The sequence below is a fragment of the Ambystoma mexicanum genome, chromosome 3q, assembly GCF_040938575.1.
Source record: "Ambystoma mexicanum isolate Mex_15411 chromosome 3q, UKY_AmexF1_1, whole genome shotgun sequence".
Taxonomy (NCBI): Eukaryota; Metazoa; Chordata; class Amphibia; order Caudata; family Ambystomatidae; genus Ambystoma; species Ambystoma mexicanum.
In genome coordinates this window covers 29,165,505-29,185,173 of record NC_090926.1, presented here as the reverse complement: position 1 = coordinate 29,185,173, position 19,669 = coordinate 29,165,505, and the positions used below count along the sequence as shown (strand labels likewise).

Genomic DNA, 19,669 nt, shown 5'->3' with positions numbered 1-19,669 from the left:
CATCTGAAAGACAAAACAAGGTGCGTTTAAAGACATTGGAGAACTTTAATACTCACGTGCCATTACTCCTTTCCACATCTAACCCAGTGGGTATTCCGGCACCCTGCAGCCGCTCCGAACTTGTACCTGCAAAATAAAAAGACAGTTAGAGCGCATCCTGAAGCAGGCAACAAACGCTTACTTACGTGCTTCCAGGCGCTTCCATTCATCACACGGGCTCCATCTTCAACTCACTTCAGCCCGTCATCCGCCATCGCCGGAACCCTGCAAAAACAAGAGACATCATTACTAAAGACTTTTAAAGACATTAGAATTACTCGAAACTTACCGTTCGTGCAGTAAACGACGGACAGCAGTCCTCTGAAGTCAAGAGGCCTGCTCCCCTTATCCAGTGAAGAAACTGGTTACAGCACCCTGCCCCGAGGCAGATGGAGAGCACGGCGTTCACTTACCTAAGTTGAGAGCGTTAACCTTTGGGGTTCTACAGAAGAAGAGAAAGGGAAGAAGAGAGACATTCAATAACCCAGTTCATTAATCCCATATTTTCTATCTGCAGACATCTTACCCTTCGAGTCAGACATACAGTGCACAGAGGTCCAGCCCAAAGAGCCAGCCGTGTGTTACACATCACCTTTGAAGATACGGTATACGCCCAGTCAAGACCGGCGCCTCTACGGGAATCAGGTGAGCGTTACATTATGGGACTTGTAGTTTTTCCGAAGAATACTCTAAAACCTATGTGGGGTTTTGTCATGGTGAAGGGGTTACCTGTAGTGTTTGGTACAAATGCGTTGTTGTAGGGCACAGGGTGACACATGTACTTTCCTTCTCCTGGTTCTTCTATGTTTTGCTTCCGGTTTGGTTTCTGTTGGGATGGGGGTTGGGGGGGTTAACGGTATGGGTTCTGAAATGGTGTATGGTAACAGAGGGAACGGCAGGTAGGGAGGTGTTAATCCATTGTCGCTCATGGTGAGTTGTGTGTGAGAAATTGTCTGTCTGAAAAGGGGAGGTGGTTGAGTTTCTAGATACCCTACTGGGTAGGATGGGGAAAAGGTGTCCTACGGTAGGGTGTACTGCGTCTCACCATCGGGTGCCACCATCGTACTCCCTGAGGGCCCCTCACTCAGGTGATCCTCCCGCACTCGTCCATCCCCAGGGTCTGAATCCAAGGGCGATGACCATGTTCTGGCCACCTGAGAAAGGGATTCCCAGGGTTCAGACAGTGAGAAACACTCAGGTTTCTCACAGGTGTGATATAGACCCTGTGTACTGTATTGAATTGCATCAATTTGAGGCGTGCATACCGCAAGGTCTTTGGGATGGCGGCGCAGAATTTGCACCACGTCTTACGCTCCAATAGGTGCCCCCAAATCCCTCAATTTTTCCTGAGCCTTCAAGGGGGCTAATTCCTTGCTTTCTTGAGGCGCTTTGTACAGCTGAGCAATTGCACGGCGGCCAGACCCAGTGAGATGAACGTGTGGAGCAGCGGTGTGGTCAGGGCTTCTTCTGGTTTCGACCCCCAGTTCCTAGCTAGGGCTTTGGCCAGCCTAGCAAAGTTTAAGAATTGACCTTCTGGCATGTGGAATTTGTGCCCATGCCGGGAAAGGTAGCAAGGTACCCCCTTCAAACACTTCCCCCAGCGTGTGCAGATTTGCGGCAGTACACCTGCTCAACCATAGATACCCTCTATTTCGGGGCCTGATCTCAGCAGTACCTCAGGGCTATATCCTCTACTCCATTTTAATTTTGTGCATGCTCGTCTCCAAGCCTGTTGGACCACCAACACTAAACTTGGTACCGGAGAACCCCTAGGGCTCCGGCACAGGATTGCCATTCCTGTATGCGATTGTGGGTGTTTACCTATCAAATGCTTGTCTGAGCCGTCCACCTGAGAATCTCATCTGGCTGCATGTTGCAATTGGGCGGCCAGATAATAAAAGTTTCAAAATCTGGTAAAGAGAGTGCCTGCTCCGAGTAGCGCCACCTTAGTGTGTCTATGTATACCCTTCGCCTTCCCCCAGCCCATAGGAATCCAGATAGCAGGCTGTGCAGTCTCTTGAAAAAAGGAGGCCTGATCACAAATGGGATGTTGACGAAAAAAAATATAGAAATCTCGGGAGAATAATTCTATGAAAAGACTGGAGGCGAGCATTATGCTTCAACTTCTTTAATTTACTACTCTTCAGCAGTTTCAACAAACTCAAAAAACCATAAAAAAAAACACTGACAACAGTCTGAACAGACTCTTCCTTCTTTTGAACTACAATCCCCATAGTCTCTGTAGTCCATCTCCATCCATGCTCAGCTATGACCACTTCCTGTCCCTGAGCTCCTTCTCTTCTTTTACTGCTCTTCAAGCAGATAAGTACCTTTCTACCTATTCTCCTACCTAATGTAATGTTGCATTAGTTTCAGTTTAGAAGGAAGGATTTATATTGCATCTGCAGGTGCAGGGTTAATAGCGCAGGAATGCGTGTTGTCGTTTTATGGCTCATCTGAGCTTTGAATTTGTTTTCAATAGGAGGCGTACGACTTTTTCGTTGTAGAGCGAGCGCGACTTTCTAGTCATTACAGCGTTCGTATTGCGAGCGAGGGAACTCCTCGGCACGTCCGCCCCGTGCTGCACTCACGGCACTCCGGGGTGGCTGCACGTAGCCGAGGAGGTGGGTAGCGGCTCCGCAGAGCCGATCAGGGACGCCTGTCCCTCCAGCACGGAGGCGAGGCAGAGGTCCCTCGAGAGCAGCGCCAGCCCCCTCCCTCGGGGAGGTGGAGCGAGCGGCGCGGTAGCGAGCCGGTGGCCCCGGCCTTTGCAGGGGCGGGGCCGGAGAGCGCCTCAGTTCCACATTCGCATCCCCAACTGCGACGCGGAACGGAGCGCTCTTATCCCGGGCCCGGCGGTGATCAAAGGATTGATCTAGGTTATACGGAGCAATCGATAGGCTCCAAGCAGTAACTCAAAGGATTCGAGCGCAGCAGCGCAGAGGAAAGCAGCGTGCTGCTGCTTAAGAAACAACAAACTCGCTGTGCAAGCAGATGACAATTGCTGAGTAGCCCTCAGCGTGCCCCACAGAGAGTGGGGAGAGTCCACATGATACATTGACATTAATTGAATTACCATTTAAGTTCCGGTGGCCACATAAAAATAAATAAATACATTAATATAATAAGAGATATTTCAATATAAGGATTCCGGAAGGATCCTAGCACCTATAGTGAAAAGGGCTTGCAGTGACACCCTCTGGGGTATATCTGGCACACAGCACACTCCCATCATGTCAGAGCTCGAGTGGAGCGAAGAGAAGCAGCCCTCTGACCTCGCGGCTAGCTTCAAGGAGGTGTTGGGAAGTTCAATTATAGATGCTGTGGCTCAGGGGGTCAAACCCCTGCAAGATAGGCTTGAGTCCTTAGAGGCTAGACTAAACCAGCCCTTAAATAACGCCGGACAGAGAGCGCACGCCCGCAGGACCCTCTGATCCAGGGTCATTGGGGAGTACTAAGGCCCGAAAGAGGAAAGCCCCCTCTTGACCCCCAGGGCCCGTTGGATAGGACAAATGATAAGGCCCCGGAGGTCGAAGCATTTGCTAAGCTCTTTGAAGCTTTTTTGCTGCGTCAGACTGTGCCAGACCTCACAACCCCCACTCCAGGGGAGGAAGACTATGGAGAAGAGAACCCTGGCTTGGAAGAGGAGCAGGAAGATGGGGATCCTCACTCCAAAGATGAAGAAGAAACAAGGGAGGAGGGGGAGATCAAACCCAGCGGTGGCAAGCGACCCCGCAAACAGAAGCACCTCGAGGAGGTGGAGGAGAATATGTTTGATCCGGACAGTACCTAGAACCCGAGGTCCTCAGACTGGCAGCCCTCGCCGAGAGTGGCGTAGTACATGACCAAGAGGTTAAGGAAAGCTCTGGACAAAGAGGTTCGCCAAAGGCTACGAGCTGAATGCCCGAGACCGGATCTTCCGGGGAAGGTGGCAGAGATGCCTGAACTGGATCCCAAAATGCTGACCTTCGTTTCGAAGACAAGCAAAGACCCGCAGAAGGGTATTGATGGATCATGGAGAAGCTGCCAGGAGAGAGTGCTAGACCTGGCCGGTCCTTTAGCAAAAATAATGGACCTGGCGGAGAGAGCAAAGGATACCGGGGAGGAGATAGACCCCGACGCCCTAGCAGGCTGGGCGCAAAGAGCAGTTTGCCTTTTGGGTAGCGCGAACTGCGCCATCGCCTCGGAATGCCGGAGGGGGCTCTTACTGAAAATAGACAAGAAGCTCAGTGACCTAGCCTCAAACAAGGCTGGAGAGGCAGTGCAAGGGTTGCTCTTCAGTGAGACCTTGGGCAAGGAGATGGGCTGTTTCGTAGGCACGTACACATCCCTGGAAAAGGCCCAAGCTTCCACCTGCAAGATTTTTCCCAACCGTGTTTTTGGAGGGACCAGTCGCCATAGGGGTCGATCATCTGGTCGTAATCAAGGTGGCAGAAGACCCCATAATCCCAGAGCGCAGTACTGGGAAAATAGGCAGCAGGACTCCTTCCCGTCCAGTGGTTGTTTTCCGAGAGGTCGCAGAGGAAGAGGAGTCAGCCGAGGGCAAGGATTCACTCAAGGTGAGAGCTGCATATTATCCCCCAGTGGGTGGGGGGGTGGGTGGGGGAGAACTGGCATGTTCTTGAGAAACTGGCGCGCGCTTTCCAGCGATGCCTGGGTATTGCAAACGGTGCGAGGTATGCAGCTAGAATTCACGCAACCGCCCGTTCAAGAGCGCAGACCGCACCAACAGCGATTAGACCGCGCAGAGCAAGAGCTTCTAGACCAAGAACTAACAGCGCTAGCAGCTAAGAACGCCATAGAGAGGTGTCAAGCAGACCCCAGATTTGTAAGCAATATGTTTCTGGTGCACAGAAAAGAGAAAGCGCGTCTAGTGATAAACTTAAGAGAACTGAACGGTTGGATAGTGTATCGGCATTTCAAGATGGAGGGCATCCATCAACTCCGAGACTCGCTCAGGGAGAACGATTGGTTGACAAGGCTGGATTTGAAGGATGCTTACCTGACGATTCCAATAGCGGAAACCTTCAGAACTTTCCTGGCTTTTCTCTGGAAAGAACAGCTCTGGAGGTTCAAGACAATGCCCTTCGGGCTTGCCTCAGCACCATGGGCCTTTACCAAAGTAATGAAGCCGATAGCAGCGGCAATAATAGAGAAAGGGATAAGGCTGATTATCTACCTCGACGACCTGCTGCTTCTAGCAGTGGACTGATATACCCTTCAGTATCAGACGCAATGGGTTCAGGACCTGTTGCCATCCCTAGGGTTTCTAGTGAACAGGGAGAAGTCAGACACAGAGCCAGCACAAAGACTGGACTTTCTGGGTTTCATCCTAGATACCAGGAAAGCGACGCTCGAACTTCCAGCGCGGAAGATTTGCGACATCAAGAGGAAATTGAGAGGATGTCTGCAGCGTCAAGTAGTGTCCCTACGTACATTGGCAAGGATAGTGGGACTGTTAGCAGCCTCTATTCAGGCCCTTTTTCCAGGACCCTTACATTATCGAGCTTTGCAGAGACTGAAAATAAGACATCTGCAGCAGGGCTTGGGATACCATCAATCAGTGCCACTGGATCAAGAATCCAGGACGGAACTGGAATGGTGGTTGAAGAATATGGACGCCTGGAATGGGCGTGCCATTTTCAGAGACAGACCGGATCTGATCATAGAATCCGATGCCAGCCGTCAGGGCTGGGGCGCAAGGTGTGGGGACCTAGAGACTGGAGGAAAATGGAGCGAGAAAGAACTCCAATTGCACATAAACTGTCTGGAGCTGCTGGCAGGTTAGTTTGCAATCAGAGCATTCACGAAAGGGAACACGAGGTCGTGCATCCTACTAAAGATGGACAACATATCGGCAGTGCGTTACATAAACCACCTGGGCGGTACCAAATCCAGGATGCTAGCCGAGCAAGCCAAGGATATTTTGGCACTTTTGCCTCTAGTCAGAGACGTCAGTCACAGCTGAGTACCTTCCAGGCACGCTAAACGTATTAGCGGACTGGAACTCTCGGTACCTCACGGACTCTAGCGAATGGAGGCTGGATCCACTAGTGTTCCGGAGGATAGCCGAGAGATGGAGCCCGATAGTCAGACCTCTTTGCGTCCCAGTTGAACACCCAAACAGCAGAATACTACAGCTGGAGGCTGGACCCGGGGGCTCGAGGGACGGACGTGTTCCTGCAAGAATGTAAAGGGAGAGTTGTTCATCCCGTTTCTGCACCTCTAGTAATGATTCTGAACTTTCTGGCCCAGTTATTGCAAGGTGGGAGAGCATTCCGTACGATTGGGGTGTACAGGTCCGCCATTTCTGCAGGACATCTCCCGATCGAGGGGACCCCAACAGGAGAACACCCAGCGGTAGTAAGGCTCATTAGAGGAGCAGAATTTAGAATGCCCCCAGAACCTCGATATAAAACAGTCTGGGACGTGGTTGGTGCTTAGGTTATTGGAGAGTTGGCCAGGGAACAGATATTTGTCCCTGAAGCAATTGTCAGGAAAGCTAGAGATGCTGTTGTGCCTAGTTTCCTGTAAAAGGGTGTCAGATGTAAAGGCTCTGGAAGTAGATAGGAAGACTTTCGGGCCAGAAGGAATAACCTTTTCCATAGTAGGAAGGACGAAGACAGGAACTTCGTCGATTCACTACCCGTACTTTCTGAGTAGACCGAAATGGTGCATAGCAAGCGGCGTGAGAGAGTATGAGAGCAGAACACCTAGCAGCGGGTACCAGGCAGCTTCTTATAGCGCGTAGGAAGCCTTTTAAAGGGGTAACCACAGCGACTATCGCCAGATGGGTTAAAGAGGTCATGCGCGCAGCAGACAGAGAAGTATGGAGCACATTCAGTGCGCGGAGCGATGGCGTCTAAAGCATTTAAGACAGGAGTATCTCTTAGAGAAATTATGTTAACAGCTGACTGGTCGAATGATCAAACGTTTAAAGAATTTTATTTCAAGCCAACCGAGAATTTAGCGGTTTCAGTGTTGGGAAGCTTTGAACAAGCATAATGCTCGCCTCCAGTCTTGTCATAGAATAAAGATTACCCCTGCTAACTGCGCAGGGAGTATTAATTCTATTAAAGACTAGGAGGCGAGCATTAAATTCCAGGCCAAAATATGTATTGCACTAATTGCTATTAAGGAAATGTAATAAAGATGTCATGATATAGGCAATACACGGACGCCACCCTGATTTCTCTGCTTTGTATTATTCCTAGGAGAAGAGCAGAAGAACAATTGAAGTAGAAGACTAGCAGTAGTCAGGAGTCAGAGGATTTCGACATTCGTTTTGGAGTGGTTCAGGTCTTTGCCGGTTGCAGGACTTTGTGTGGAAATCTGCAGAATGACTTTTCAGAGCTAGTAAAAGAGAGGAGGAGCACAGGGACAGGAAGTGGTCATAGCTGAGCATGGAACGAGATGGACTACAGAGGCTATGGGGATTGTAGTTCAAAAGAAGGAAGAGTCTGTTCAGACTGTTGTCAGTGTTTTGTTATGGTTTTTTGAGTTTGTTGAAACTGCTGAAGAGTAGTAAATTAAAGAAGTTGAGGCATAATGCTTGCCTCCTAGTCTTTAATAGAACTAATACTCCCTGCGCAGTTAGCAGGGGTAATCTTTATTATTTTGCATACCGCTATTTCCCCCATGAGGGATGGAGGTAGCCTGCCCCAAAACTTCATGTTATCTTCTAGTCTAGATAGTGCTCGCCCCACATTATGTTGAAACTTGTCTGTGGTGTCATGCTATATCTGTATGCCCAGATACCTGAATGACTGCCTCCCAATGCACCCCCACTACTGATAGATCTAAATCGAAGCACCCTTCTCAGGGATCCCAGCGAGAACGCCACTGATTTGGTTTTGTTTACTGTGAACCCTGATAACTGCTTTTACATCCAGCATGTATGGCACATGCAAACCTGGGTTGCATTCATAGATGGTGTAGTCTGCATACAGAGAAATTACATGTGGTTGCCTATCTACTTTGATCCCCACGTCCCAAAATTGTGCCCTGAAGATGTTTGCCAGAGGCTCCATTGAGAGCGCGAAAAGGATGGGAGACAGTGGGCACCCCTGTCCCGTCCCTCTGCCCAACTGCCATCCAGAGGATACTTCCCTCGCCGTTACCACTCTCGCTAGGGGGCGATGGTACATTGGCCTTATCTAGCCCCGCATGGCGAGCCCTATCGTGAATAAGTCTAGCACCTGGAAAAGCCACTCCCATTTCACTGAATCAAATGCGTTATCCACGTCTAAGGCCACCGAGGCAAGCTTTGTGTTGTCTTCCCTTATTCTCTTAATAACATAATGAAGCCACCTCAGTTTTATCGTGGTGTTCCTCCCCTCCACAAAAGCCACATTGGTTGCGGTGGATTAGCTTCGACACCTGCCCCGCCAGCGCTAGGACCTTCCCCAGGATTTTACCATCCACATTCAACAGGGATTGGGCGCAGTAAGACTGGCACCTGCATGGGTCTTTCCCCGGCTTCGCGAGCACGACTATCATGAGCTCCTCTGTGGACTCCAGCAGTATACCTTTCTGGAAGGCAGCATCATAGATTAACTTCAATTTAGGGACTAAAAGGTCTGCATACCTCGATTATATCTCCACCGGAACTCCATCCCCCCCCTGGCAATTTTCTGTACCCAGCGATCCAATATCAACCCTTTTTTTCCCTCCTTCGTAATTGGGCTCTCAAGCTTCTCTGCTGCTGCGGCAGTCATCTTTGACAGTTGGGCTTTGTCGTATACTTCACTTAGATCTTCCATGTCTGGGTTCTCCCCATTTGTATATAGTTTAGTGCAAAAATCCTGAAGGGCCACGTTAATGTCCACCTGTGATGTGGCTACCTGCCCTTCTTCCATGACAATATTGGTGACTAACTCGGGCGGATTCTCCCTTCTTAGTAGCCAGGCTAACAGCCTCCCAGCTTTGTCCTCCTCCCCATGAATACGCTTGAGATATTGGGCATAATCATGATTCCCAAGTCTGTACTGCGCCTCGGCCCTGAGCCTCTGTTCCCAGATTAGTTCTGCGCCGCACTTGGATACCCTCGCTAGGTCCCTCTACAGTTGTATGCAGGTCTCGGCATCATTCAAATGGGTTAGTTCTTTTCTTTGGTCATAGGTGGCGGCGATGCATGTACCCCTCATCGTAACCTTAAATGTGTCCCACAGGACCCCGTAGTCTCCGATCGATCCTTCATTTAGGTCGAAATAATCACTGGTAGCCTGCCCTATGTCCTCCCCAAAGAGTGTGTCCCAACGCGCCTCTGCCCTGAGCCGGCATGTGGGTACGGCTCAACTTATTTTCCCCCACGTCTTCGTGCTGCACAAGGGGGCATGGTCCAATAAAGTTTACCCGAAAATAAAAGTTGGCACACTATATGCCCAAGATTGCTCCATACTAACTAAATGGAAATCTATATGCAAGTGAGTACCGTGGTGATGGGAATAAAAGAGTAGCCCTGTTCTTCCCCCTTCTGTTTGCGCTGCAGGTCAAGTAGCCCGAGCTGCGACAGCGTCTCCTGGAGAGACCTCATTTAACAGTTTATGCGTCGCAGCGGGGGGGAGACCTATCCAGCCACTCGTGCATCGGGCAGTTGAAGTCGCCCCCACAATATCTCCACATACACCTGGCCTCCTAGCAGTCGTACCACTCCTGGGAAGTGGGAATCTGTATCTATGTTTGGGGCATAGCAATTCATAATGCAGATCTTCCTCCCGTCTAGGATCCCGAGTAGAGTCAAAGTTCTACCTGCCTCATCCCTCTTGACTTTGGTAATCTGCAAGGGGGTCCTCCTTGCGACCGACGTCATGACCCCTCTGGATTAGGTGGTGGAATTCAACCCATATGCCTCCCCCCCAACCCAGCTCCTTTTCACCCCATCAAATCCCGATGCCGTCAGATGGGTTTCCTGCAGCAGCGCTACTTGTACCCCCATCTTTTCAGGGTACCCAATATCTCTCTCCTCTTCTTAGCTTGCCCCATTCCTCGCACATTCCATGTTACGATTGTGAGCATTCCCATTTTACTTGAGTGAGCCTCGCCCCTTCGCCCCTCCTCTCCGTCTTCTGCTGTGTCAGGGTCTGCGATCGCTTTTGGCTGCTGTATCGGAAGGGGAATTCTCAGCTGGCGTCCCTTGCCCTCCATGCCGTCCTGGAGATAAGCGCCTTTGGGGACAGCATCAGCCAGGGCCAGTGTCGCTGACGGGTGCTCTAGAATGTCTCCCTCTGTGAATATGGCCCCTCCTGCAAGATCTTGGGTGCTGACCACCAGCGGGTGCCTAGTTGTAGGGTCCCACCAATCTCCGGGGCTCCACCTAGTAGCAGGGTGTGGAGGGTGCTGCTGCTGCCACTGCTCCCAAGCCTAGACAGTGTACCTTTACTTCGCCTGAGTCCCTGCTGTGCTTCCCGGTGACATGGGAACAGAATACGCTGGCTGTTTCAGGCATCAGCAGGCCGTGCCTTTCCCAGTTCACTGCCTGGGCTTTCTTTGCTCACCCCGTGGATGCCTGGATCCTGCTTGCAGGAGTGGGTAGCTACCTCAATGAAAGGTTTTCCTTGGGCTTTAATTTGAGTTAGGTCCCAGCCTTTCCCTTTTCAGCTTGATATTGTGACCCCCGCGGCGGATATTGTCAGTCCCCTTCTTTATTGTTCACCTCAGAGAGTCTGGGCTCCTTCCTTGAGGCACTTGTCTCCCCAGGCAGCAGGATCTCACTTCTTTGGCCCTGCAGGTTAGTGTTACGGCCCACGGATGCACGAGGACGCTCCTCTGTTCCCGGGCTCCCGCTGCCAACATTACGCAGCCAGGCACCCAGGTCCTCTGCTCTCTTCTGGGGTCTAACAGGCGTTCGCCGCCAGCTCGCTTGCAGGCTTCATCGCTTTCCCCTTCACCCTTGATGTGCCCCGCAGAGGCTGTGTTGCTCAGGCATTGTACGGATATACCACAGGTCTAGCAGCCTCCACACAAGGATCTGAGGCACTGGGAAGGATTTGGCTCTCCTCTCTTGGCCAGATTGTCTCCAGGATGGTCGGGCCTTCCTTGCCTGTGGAGCTGCTGGTCAGTTGCACCCACTCTTCTTTCCAACCATTAACGGTCGGCAGCCATTTTGGCAGGCTTGATTGCGTTTCCACAGCGGGATGCCGCCAATCTGGAAAACAGGGTCGGGATACTGTGTTTTCAGCTGAAAATTGCTCCAGTGTCTTCTCCCGCGTTCCGTTACTCGGGGGGTGGGGGGGTGTGCTTTTAGCTTCTACTACACTTCAGGATGTTTGCTCAGGATTCCTGCGGGCAGCCTCAGGAGCTCACAAAGGATCACGTCCTCATCCCTCGCCTGCTGGCCACGCCTGTAGAAGAACAAGTTACTTTCTTACCTGATAACATTCTTTCGATGGGATGGTCCGACGACGTATTCCATATCTATGACAGGTAATCACCACAGCTGTGCTGCTTCGGAAACTTTTTTTGGCGTCTGCATCCTGCGTCGATGACGTCGATGCGCTGTCGTCGAGGACCTCCTCCGACGTCCGACGTCATCCGATGTGATAACGTGTGACATTAGTCTACTGCCAGTCAGACACAAAGCCTTGCGGAACGTAAGCTGCAATCGCAAAAGAAATTCTGCAGCGGGGAAGGTAGGGAGGGAGCGATATGGAATACGTCGTCGGACCATTCCATCGAAAGAACGTTACCAGGTAAGAAAGTAACTTGTTCTTCGAGGGGATTGGGTCCTCCGACGTATTCCATATCTATGACAGACTCCCAAAGCAGTACCAGAGCAAGGAAGAGGGAAAGAATTTAGAATCAAAATTTAGAATTGCCAATAAAATAGCAGAGCAAAGGACCGCCTTGCCAAAGGCCAGATCCTGTCCTCGGATGGAATCGAGGGAATAGTGATGTACAAATGTATGTACTGAAGCCCAGGTGGCTGCATCACAGATGTTGCGAATAGGAACACCCCTCTGCAGGGCAGTAGATGCAGCCATACCCCTGGTAGAATGGGCTCGCAAGCCAGCCGGTGGGTCTTTACCCGCCAAGCGGTAACACTCCGAGATGGCCAAAAAATTCCTGCGAGACAAAGTCTGTTTCGTCACAGCTTGTCCCAAACGCTTTCCAGCGTAACCAATAAAGAGTTGATTGTCCACTCTGACCCGGGACATGCGTGAAACATAAAAGCTTAAAGCTCTCCTAGGATCAAGCCTATGGAGCCTCTCATCTTCCTTACCAGGATGTGGAGGAGGATAGAACGCCGGAAGAACAACCTTCTGGCTCAAATGAAATTCCAAAACCACCTTCGGAAGAAAAGAAGGACGAACTCTAAGGACAACCCTGTCCTTGTGAAATACAGTGAAGGGTGGCTTAACTGAAAGTGCCTGTAACTCACTCACTCTTTCACAGTTTTCAGAGTTAATAGCCTCAAAGGGCAAGAATGTAAAGGCTCAAACGGAGCACCCATAAGAAACTTAAGAAAGGTGACGGAGGGAACACATTAGTGAGCCCTTTCAGAAACTGTGAAATTAAAAGGGATTTTAAAGTAGGAACACTCTTCAGACGAACGCTTAAAGATGGACAGCGCTGCCAGGTAACCTTTAATGGTACCCACTTGCAAGCCCCTGTGGGCTAAAGAAAGTAAAAAGGACAGAACCATGGGGATGTCACATGCAAAAGGATCCACATTCTGAACTCTGCACCAGTCGCAGAATTTACGCCAACGGCAATGGTACAGAGACTTTGTTGCTGGCCGTCGGGCCGAGAGCAACACCTTCATCACGTCTTCAGGGAGGTCCCAATCCTTCTACCTCAACCTTTCAGAAGCCAAGCGTGAAGGTTGAGGGATCTGACCTCTGGATGGAGAACCTGACCCCCCCCTCCCGTGAGAGCAAATCGTCTCGGTAGGGAAGACGACGTGGAGGACAGATGGACAAGTCGAGAAGGTCTGGGTACCACGTCCTCCGAGCCCACGCCGGAGCAATGAGGATCATCCGGGAACCGAACTTCCGTAACCTCTGCAGCACTTGCGGGATGACGGGGACTGGAGGAAACGCGTACAGCATTGGGAATGACCACTCCACCACGAACGCGTCTCCTAAGGCTCCTTTTGGAGGAAGTTCCCGCGAGCAGAACCTCTCGCACTTCCGGTTGACACTGGAGACGAAGAGATCCACTTGAGGGGTCCCCCAAAGGGCGAAGATCTTCAGGAGAATCTCCAGAGCGTCCGCCGTCACGTTTTCGTCTCCGGCCAGATGAACTGCCGAGATCGAAACTTCCTGCTGGATGGCCCAGAACTGAGGCAGTGCATGGCCACTGTGTTGTCCGTCAGGATCAGGACATTCTTTCATCGCACAGTCGGCAGAAAAGCCTTCAGGGCTAGCCTGATGGCCCTCAGCTCCAACAGATTGATATGGAGTCTGGACTCCGACGGAGACCAAAGACCGCTGACTGTCAGCTCGTTGGCATGAGCTCCCCATCCCGTGAGGGATGCATCCGTCACGATCGTCACCTCCGGCCAGGGAAGCCAAAACGGAGCCCCCTTCATCAAGTTGCCTTCGACGGCCCACCACAGAAGGTCCTGGGCGACCGAGGGCGGCACCTGAACCGGGTCAGACATCCTGCCGGAGGACTGCGACCATTGCATCTTGAGTGCCCACTGCAAAGATCTCATCCGCAGGCAAGCCTCTGGCACCAGAAAAATGCAGGATGCCATGAGGCCGAGCAACCGCAAGAACTCGAACGCTGGGAGTGTCTGGGCATGCTGAAACTTGTGTACCATCTGCTGAATGTGAAGAGCTCTCACCTGGGGAGGAAAACACCGTCCCAGGGAAGTGTCGAGCACTGCTCCAATGTACTGGAGCCGCTGTGTTGGCGTCAAATGGGACTTCTTTAAATTGAGGGAGAAGCCCAGCCTGTGAAGGGAGTGGCAGGTGACGGACAGATGATCCAGGACTTGCTCGGAAGAGCTCCCCCTGATCAACCAATCGCCCAGGTAGGGGTAGACCCGAATCCCCCTTGCCGGAGATGCGCTGCCGCCACCACCACCATGAGCTTGGTGAAAACCCTCGGGGCGGAGGTCAATCCGAACGGCAGGACCCGAAACTGAAAGTGCAATTCGCCAACCACGAACCTCAGGTACTTCTTGTGCTTGGGATGGATCGGCACATGGAAGTAAGCATCCTTGAGGTCGAGAGACATCAACCAGTCCTGAAGCTGAAGGGCCTGGAGGACTTGAGAGAGAGTAACCATCTTGAACTTGTCCTTCCTGAGGAGTTTGTTCAAACCGCGCAAGTCCATGATGGGTCTCAATCCCACGTCTTTCTTCGAAATCAAAAAATAAGGGTAATACCATCCCTTGTTCCTCTCCGCTAACGGCACCAGTTCTATGGCACCTTTCTCCAGCAGGGCTTGAATTTCCTGCGCAAGGAGCGGATCCAGACTCTTCAAAGAGAGGTTCCCTGGTGGATTGTCGTGAGGCCTCTGCCGAAAGGGAAGACAGTAGCCGTGGGTTATGATCTCCAGAACCCACACATCTGAAGTAATGGCACGCCACTCTACAAGATGCTGCGCCAGCCTTCCCCCAACTGGCAAACCATGGGACATGGCCTCATGACTGAGTGGTAGCGGCTGCGGCGTTACCTGAGGGCAAAGAGGCAACTGCCCGAGCGGCCTTGGCACCACGGGTACCCTGTCCACCTCTGGTACCCCTGCGTTGGCCTCTTTGACTGCTAGCTCCTCTCGCTTTACTGAAGGACGAGTAATAGCGAAAGGAACCACCCCTCCATTGCTGTCCCCTAGGACGGAAAGGCGGAGGTTGGCAAACTGCAGCGCCCAACGACTTCGCTGCAGCTTTGGAGGTCTGCAACCTCTCAAGGCTCTCGTCAGCCTTGCTGCCAAAAAGGTGTTCACCGTCAAAGGGCATGTTGAGGAGCCGGGACTGCACATCAGGAGCTAACCCCATCTTCCGCAACCACGGAAACCTGCATATCACGGTGCTCGCCGTCATGGACCTGCTGACGCATTCAGCCATGTCCAAACCCGACTGAACGGACTCACACATGGCATCCTTACCATCCTGGACCATAGCAAGGAAACCATCCCGTTTGTCCCCTTCGGGAATATGTATAGCCGCTAACACAACACAGTTCCACAGAGTGTGTGTGAAACGAGACAAGGCACATATGGAGTTGGCCGCCTGAAGCGCCATACCACCCGAAGAAAACACTTTCTTCGCCCAGCCATCAAAACGTTTGTCGTCCCTATCAGGAGGGATGGTAGGGTACGACGCCTGCTTTGCCGGGGCCGTGGCCGCCTGCACCACCAAACTCTCTGTAGTGGGGTGCCTGGTCAGGTAGCAGGGGTCGCTACTGGCTGGACGGTATTTTCGCGACAAGGACCTGCCCACCGCCGGGAGACTCTCCGGAGCAGTCCAAGCCGCCGCCACCCTTCTCTGTAGAGCCATGTGAAACGGCAGTACCGGGTCAGTTGGGGGACCAACATCAAGGATGTCCGTGAGATCATCCTGCACAAACTCCCCTGGGGGAGCAGACCATCCCAAGTACTCGGAGACCCTAGCCATAAGGCGCCGGTACGAGGAATCGGCATGAGAGCCAGGCTCAGGCCTACACAACTCTACCTCCGGAGAGTTGTCCAGTCCACTGGCATCATGCAGCGACTGCCTCAAATCGTCAAATTGGCTATGGCCCGGGACCATCTCATCTGGAACCTGACTAGGAACCAGGCCATCAGAATCCTCATCCACCTCCGAAATATATTCCAGATGGTGAAAAGAAGGCACCCGAGATTGCTTGCTCTTAACCAGAGCCTTTCTATGGGGTTCCCCCGTGCCACGGGGTACCTCTAACACCCCGGCCTCGAAAGGCGTCGAGTGATTCGGCGCTGGCGTCGAGAGAACAGGCATCGGCGTCGAGTAAATCGTTGTCGACGTCAGATGCAGCGCCGCCAGCATCGACGGCGTCGACACAGTCCTCGAAGCCGGAGCTCCGAGCGTGTCCTTCGACGACCTGAGCGTCGACGGCTTCGACGACTTCCTCGGAGCCGGAGCATCGAGAAAGCCCATCGACGCCTCAGGCGTCGATGTCTTCCTCAAAGACATCACAGGCGCACACGGTCTCGAACGCATCGAGGACCGGGACCTGGAACCGGTACGTCAAGAACGAGTCCCCTTGTCCGAACGGGACCTCTCCCGTGACTCGTGCCGACCACTCTTGCGAGCGGTGTCTCTCGACCTCTCACGGCCGACCCCACTCGGGGGAGCGGACGGTTTAGTACCCTGCGACTCGAGGATCGCCAGCATTTTCTTCCCGAAGGAAGCCCATTCCTCCAGCGTCGCACGGCTGGTGGGGTAAGCGACGTGCCGGGCAGAGTCCTCAGAAGAGGACCTGGAAGACGACCGCTGTCAGCGCTTCCCGAGAATGCCTCGGAGTGGCGAGACCGACTCCTAGAAGGAGACCCACGAGACTTCCGACGACGACGCGGAGAGTCACCTCTCGAATCATCCGTCGAAAGCCCTGCAGACTTCGACTTCCGGGGCTTGGACATCCAACCTATCGACAACTTCTTCTTACGTTCCCGTAAGGCTTTGGACGTGAGCGACTGGCAGTCGATACAGTCATCCCTGTCGTGGGCCTCCCCGAGGCACCAGAGGCAGGCGTTGTGCGAGTCCTTCACCGACATCTTGGACCCACACTCCCCGCACTTCTTGAAGCCCGGACGCGGGGTCGAAGACGAATTAGAAGACATCTTCTTACAAAGGATTTTCTCACAAAAATGAACAGGTTCGAAGAACAGAACTCCAAAGAGTCGAGGCGTAACCGAGATTCACGAAACAACACGTTCGCGGAAAAACCAGAACTGAGGCTACGGGCGTTGTGCGTCCTACTTATCACATCGGATGACGTCGGAGGAGGTCCTCGACGATGGCGCATCGAGGTCATCGACGCAGGACGCAGACGCCGAAAAAAAGTTTCCGAAGCAGCACAGCTGTGGCGATTACCTGTCATAGATATGGAATACGTCGGAGGACCCAATCCCCTCGAAGTACAATATTTTAAGTCTGAATGATGGAAACTTTTTGATGAAACAAACTACAGCTCTTTATCTAAATATTCTTTTTTATTTCCTTCCCCTTTCATTTAAAGAATGCATGCGTTTACAATACTGATGTACGCAATGGGTGCTTCATTTCCAATTAAGTGATTATTTACTGCTTGAAAGTGCCATTTTAAATTTTAAACATGTCAAGTAACAAACAAGCTGAACAATCAGAGCCATTGTTTATCAGTCATCTTCCCCGAAGTAAAAAATTGTAAATTGTTTCACATCGTCTTTCCTGTGTCTGCATATAATTGTAACAATGAACACCATTAATCCAAACACATTTTGACTAGTGTTTTGCTTTGACTTTGAAGTGTGCAGCCCATTAATAGGATCCTATGCGGCAGCATTGCATTGATATCAGAAGTATCCATTTTCCAAGCGCAGTGTGGTTTTTTTCATTTAACTTTCACACTTAGTAGTCTACCATAAACATTCTCAAGTTGCAAAATGGGATTGGAAGCTAGTCCACACTTTGCTTTGTTATTTTTAGTTTTTGCTATTCTATGGTGCTACAACTGCGTTCTATAAGCTGAAACTATTGTCATTTGAAGTGAAGATAGGAAAGAAATGCAATGTTAGGAGGGACTTAGAGCCTGTGGATGCCGTTTAATTATTTACCCATTCATTGAATGGCCACGGACATGCTTAGTCTTTATGTCCTTTCCCAGCTATTTTCTAACTCTCTCCACCCAAAACACATCCCACAGGGATGTCTTTGAGCTAGCTCCATCAAACAGTAGCATCATACTTTGTTGAAGGATCTGTGAGTGTTATGTGATGGTTGTTGGACCCTGGAGAGCTATCCGTCTTGGGTTTACAAAGCTATGTATTAAATAACAATGTCCTGTAGGACAATATGAATTTACTCCTATGAAACAACTAAAGCAAGATGTTCAGCTAATTTGCATATCCATACTGCATTACTGTATGGCTCTGATATGGAAGTGAACTTCCAGTGATGAGGTGGTTCTGTTAATGAGTGCCTTTTTAGCTGAGATGACCCACTCTACTATCAAATTATTTCAAACCCTCCATAACATTGATCAGAGAGTTATTTCAAAGTAGTCTTCTGTTGGTTAATTGTTTATTTGTACCTCTAAATGTGCTACTAGTGTAATAAAAAATGTCTCACCCGGTGTACCCTTGGCCACTTGATTTATAAGCAATATGTGTGTCCATGCATCTCAGGTCTGATAAAAAACTAGCATCTGAAGTCATGTTGACAACAAGCATTGGCAAATCCAGAGATTTTGGCTCGTTTATAGACATTACTCTGACACTGCCAACATGTGCTCTGGTACTCGCACCATGTTCCAGCTGTTGGAGCCCTATGGCTAGGTAGTACCATTATCGCAGTGCCTTGGAAATGCTTATCCGATGCCTACACAAAAGCACAAACTGTTGGCTTTGAAAATGCTCGTTTTACTAATAGGGGCCATAAGCACCCCCCAAAGGAAGTCCAGGTGCTATTGGCTTTAACACCCACGTTCACACATGGACTTAGTCATTAACAGCCCTTAACATCACCCTAGCAGGGCGTTAATGGTCAAAACCACCCACAAACGCAGGTTTTAATGCCATAAAAAATGAAAATCTTCCCCAAGAGAAAAAGGTGACATCACAAAATAATTTTTAAACACAAAAAAACAGATGGTGGAGGCAGTGAGTACATGCAGTCAACCGAAAAGAAATGCAATTTAAGATATTCAAACCTACCCAAACGCAATAGAAAAAGGAAAATAATTTAAATACATTGCTCTCCCGCAGTACTGTTTTTCATTTAAAGATTTTCACACGAAACCACCAAAAAGCAGGTCACATCTTGAAAGTTCAAAGGTATGAAGGTCAAACTATGATGACAAGATTTTGGCAGAATCACCCAGTACTCACTCAATGGTCTTTCCTCGAATTTCAGACATGATGTTGCTCTCGCCGCCCAAGTACTCGTAGCAAAGGCTCAGGAAGTTGTAGATAACAAAGGCTGCGGAGGAGATAATGCACAGAAGTCATGCAATGGGAATGGGAATGGTACGATGGAAAACATTTGTAGGAACGGAAAGCCAACCTCCTGACCACCAGACCAACCTTCCTCAATTGCAACACTAAACCACCCCGTCAATTGTTACCACAAGCAATACTACAGTTGGGTCAAAAAGGGACTGTCACAGTTTAGAAGAACAAGTTACTTACCCCATGTAACGTTCTTACAACTGAATGATCCTCCCACGTATTCCTCATCTTTGATATTCGATATCCAGCTTCAGCTTATTCAATATCCAGCTACAGCTGCTTCGGAATGCTTTTTTATTTTTTCAGCAGAGGGCGCTGTACATCGATGACGTCGACTATGTCCCTCAAGGTCCTCGGTCTCGAGGATGATGTCATCAAAGGCATATATAGCACACTCAGCGCCCGTTGGGTTCAGTTCTGTTTTTTCTTACAGTAGAAATACTTGCATGACCACGGGAATGACCGTACTCAGCCTTGAAAGAGCGGAGGCTGTAATAGCATGGGAAATTCTACT

At 50.7% G+C, this 19,669-nt stretch overlaps 1 protein-coding gene across 2 annotated transcripts in view; it reads right to left on the bottom strand.

Moving 5' to 3' along the window:
* Positions 1-19,669, bottom strand: part of TMEM184B (transmembrane protein 184B) — a 905,911-nt gene that overhangs the window by 439,785 nt on the left and 446,457 nt on the right. For both annotated transcript variants that reach the window (XM_069652979.1, XM_069652978.1), the window contains exon 4: positions 19,036-19,126. In XM_069652979.1, the coding sequence (XP_069509080.1) occupies positions 19,036-19,126 (91 nt within the window). The remainder of the gene's footprint in view (positions 1-19,035; positions 19,127-19,669) is intronic.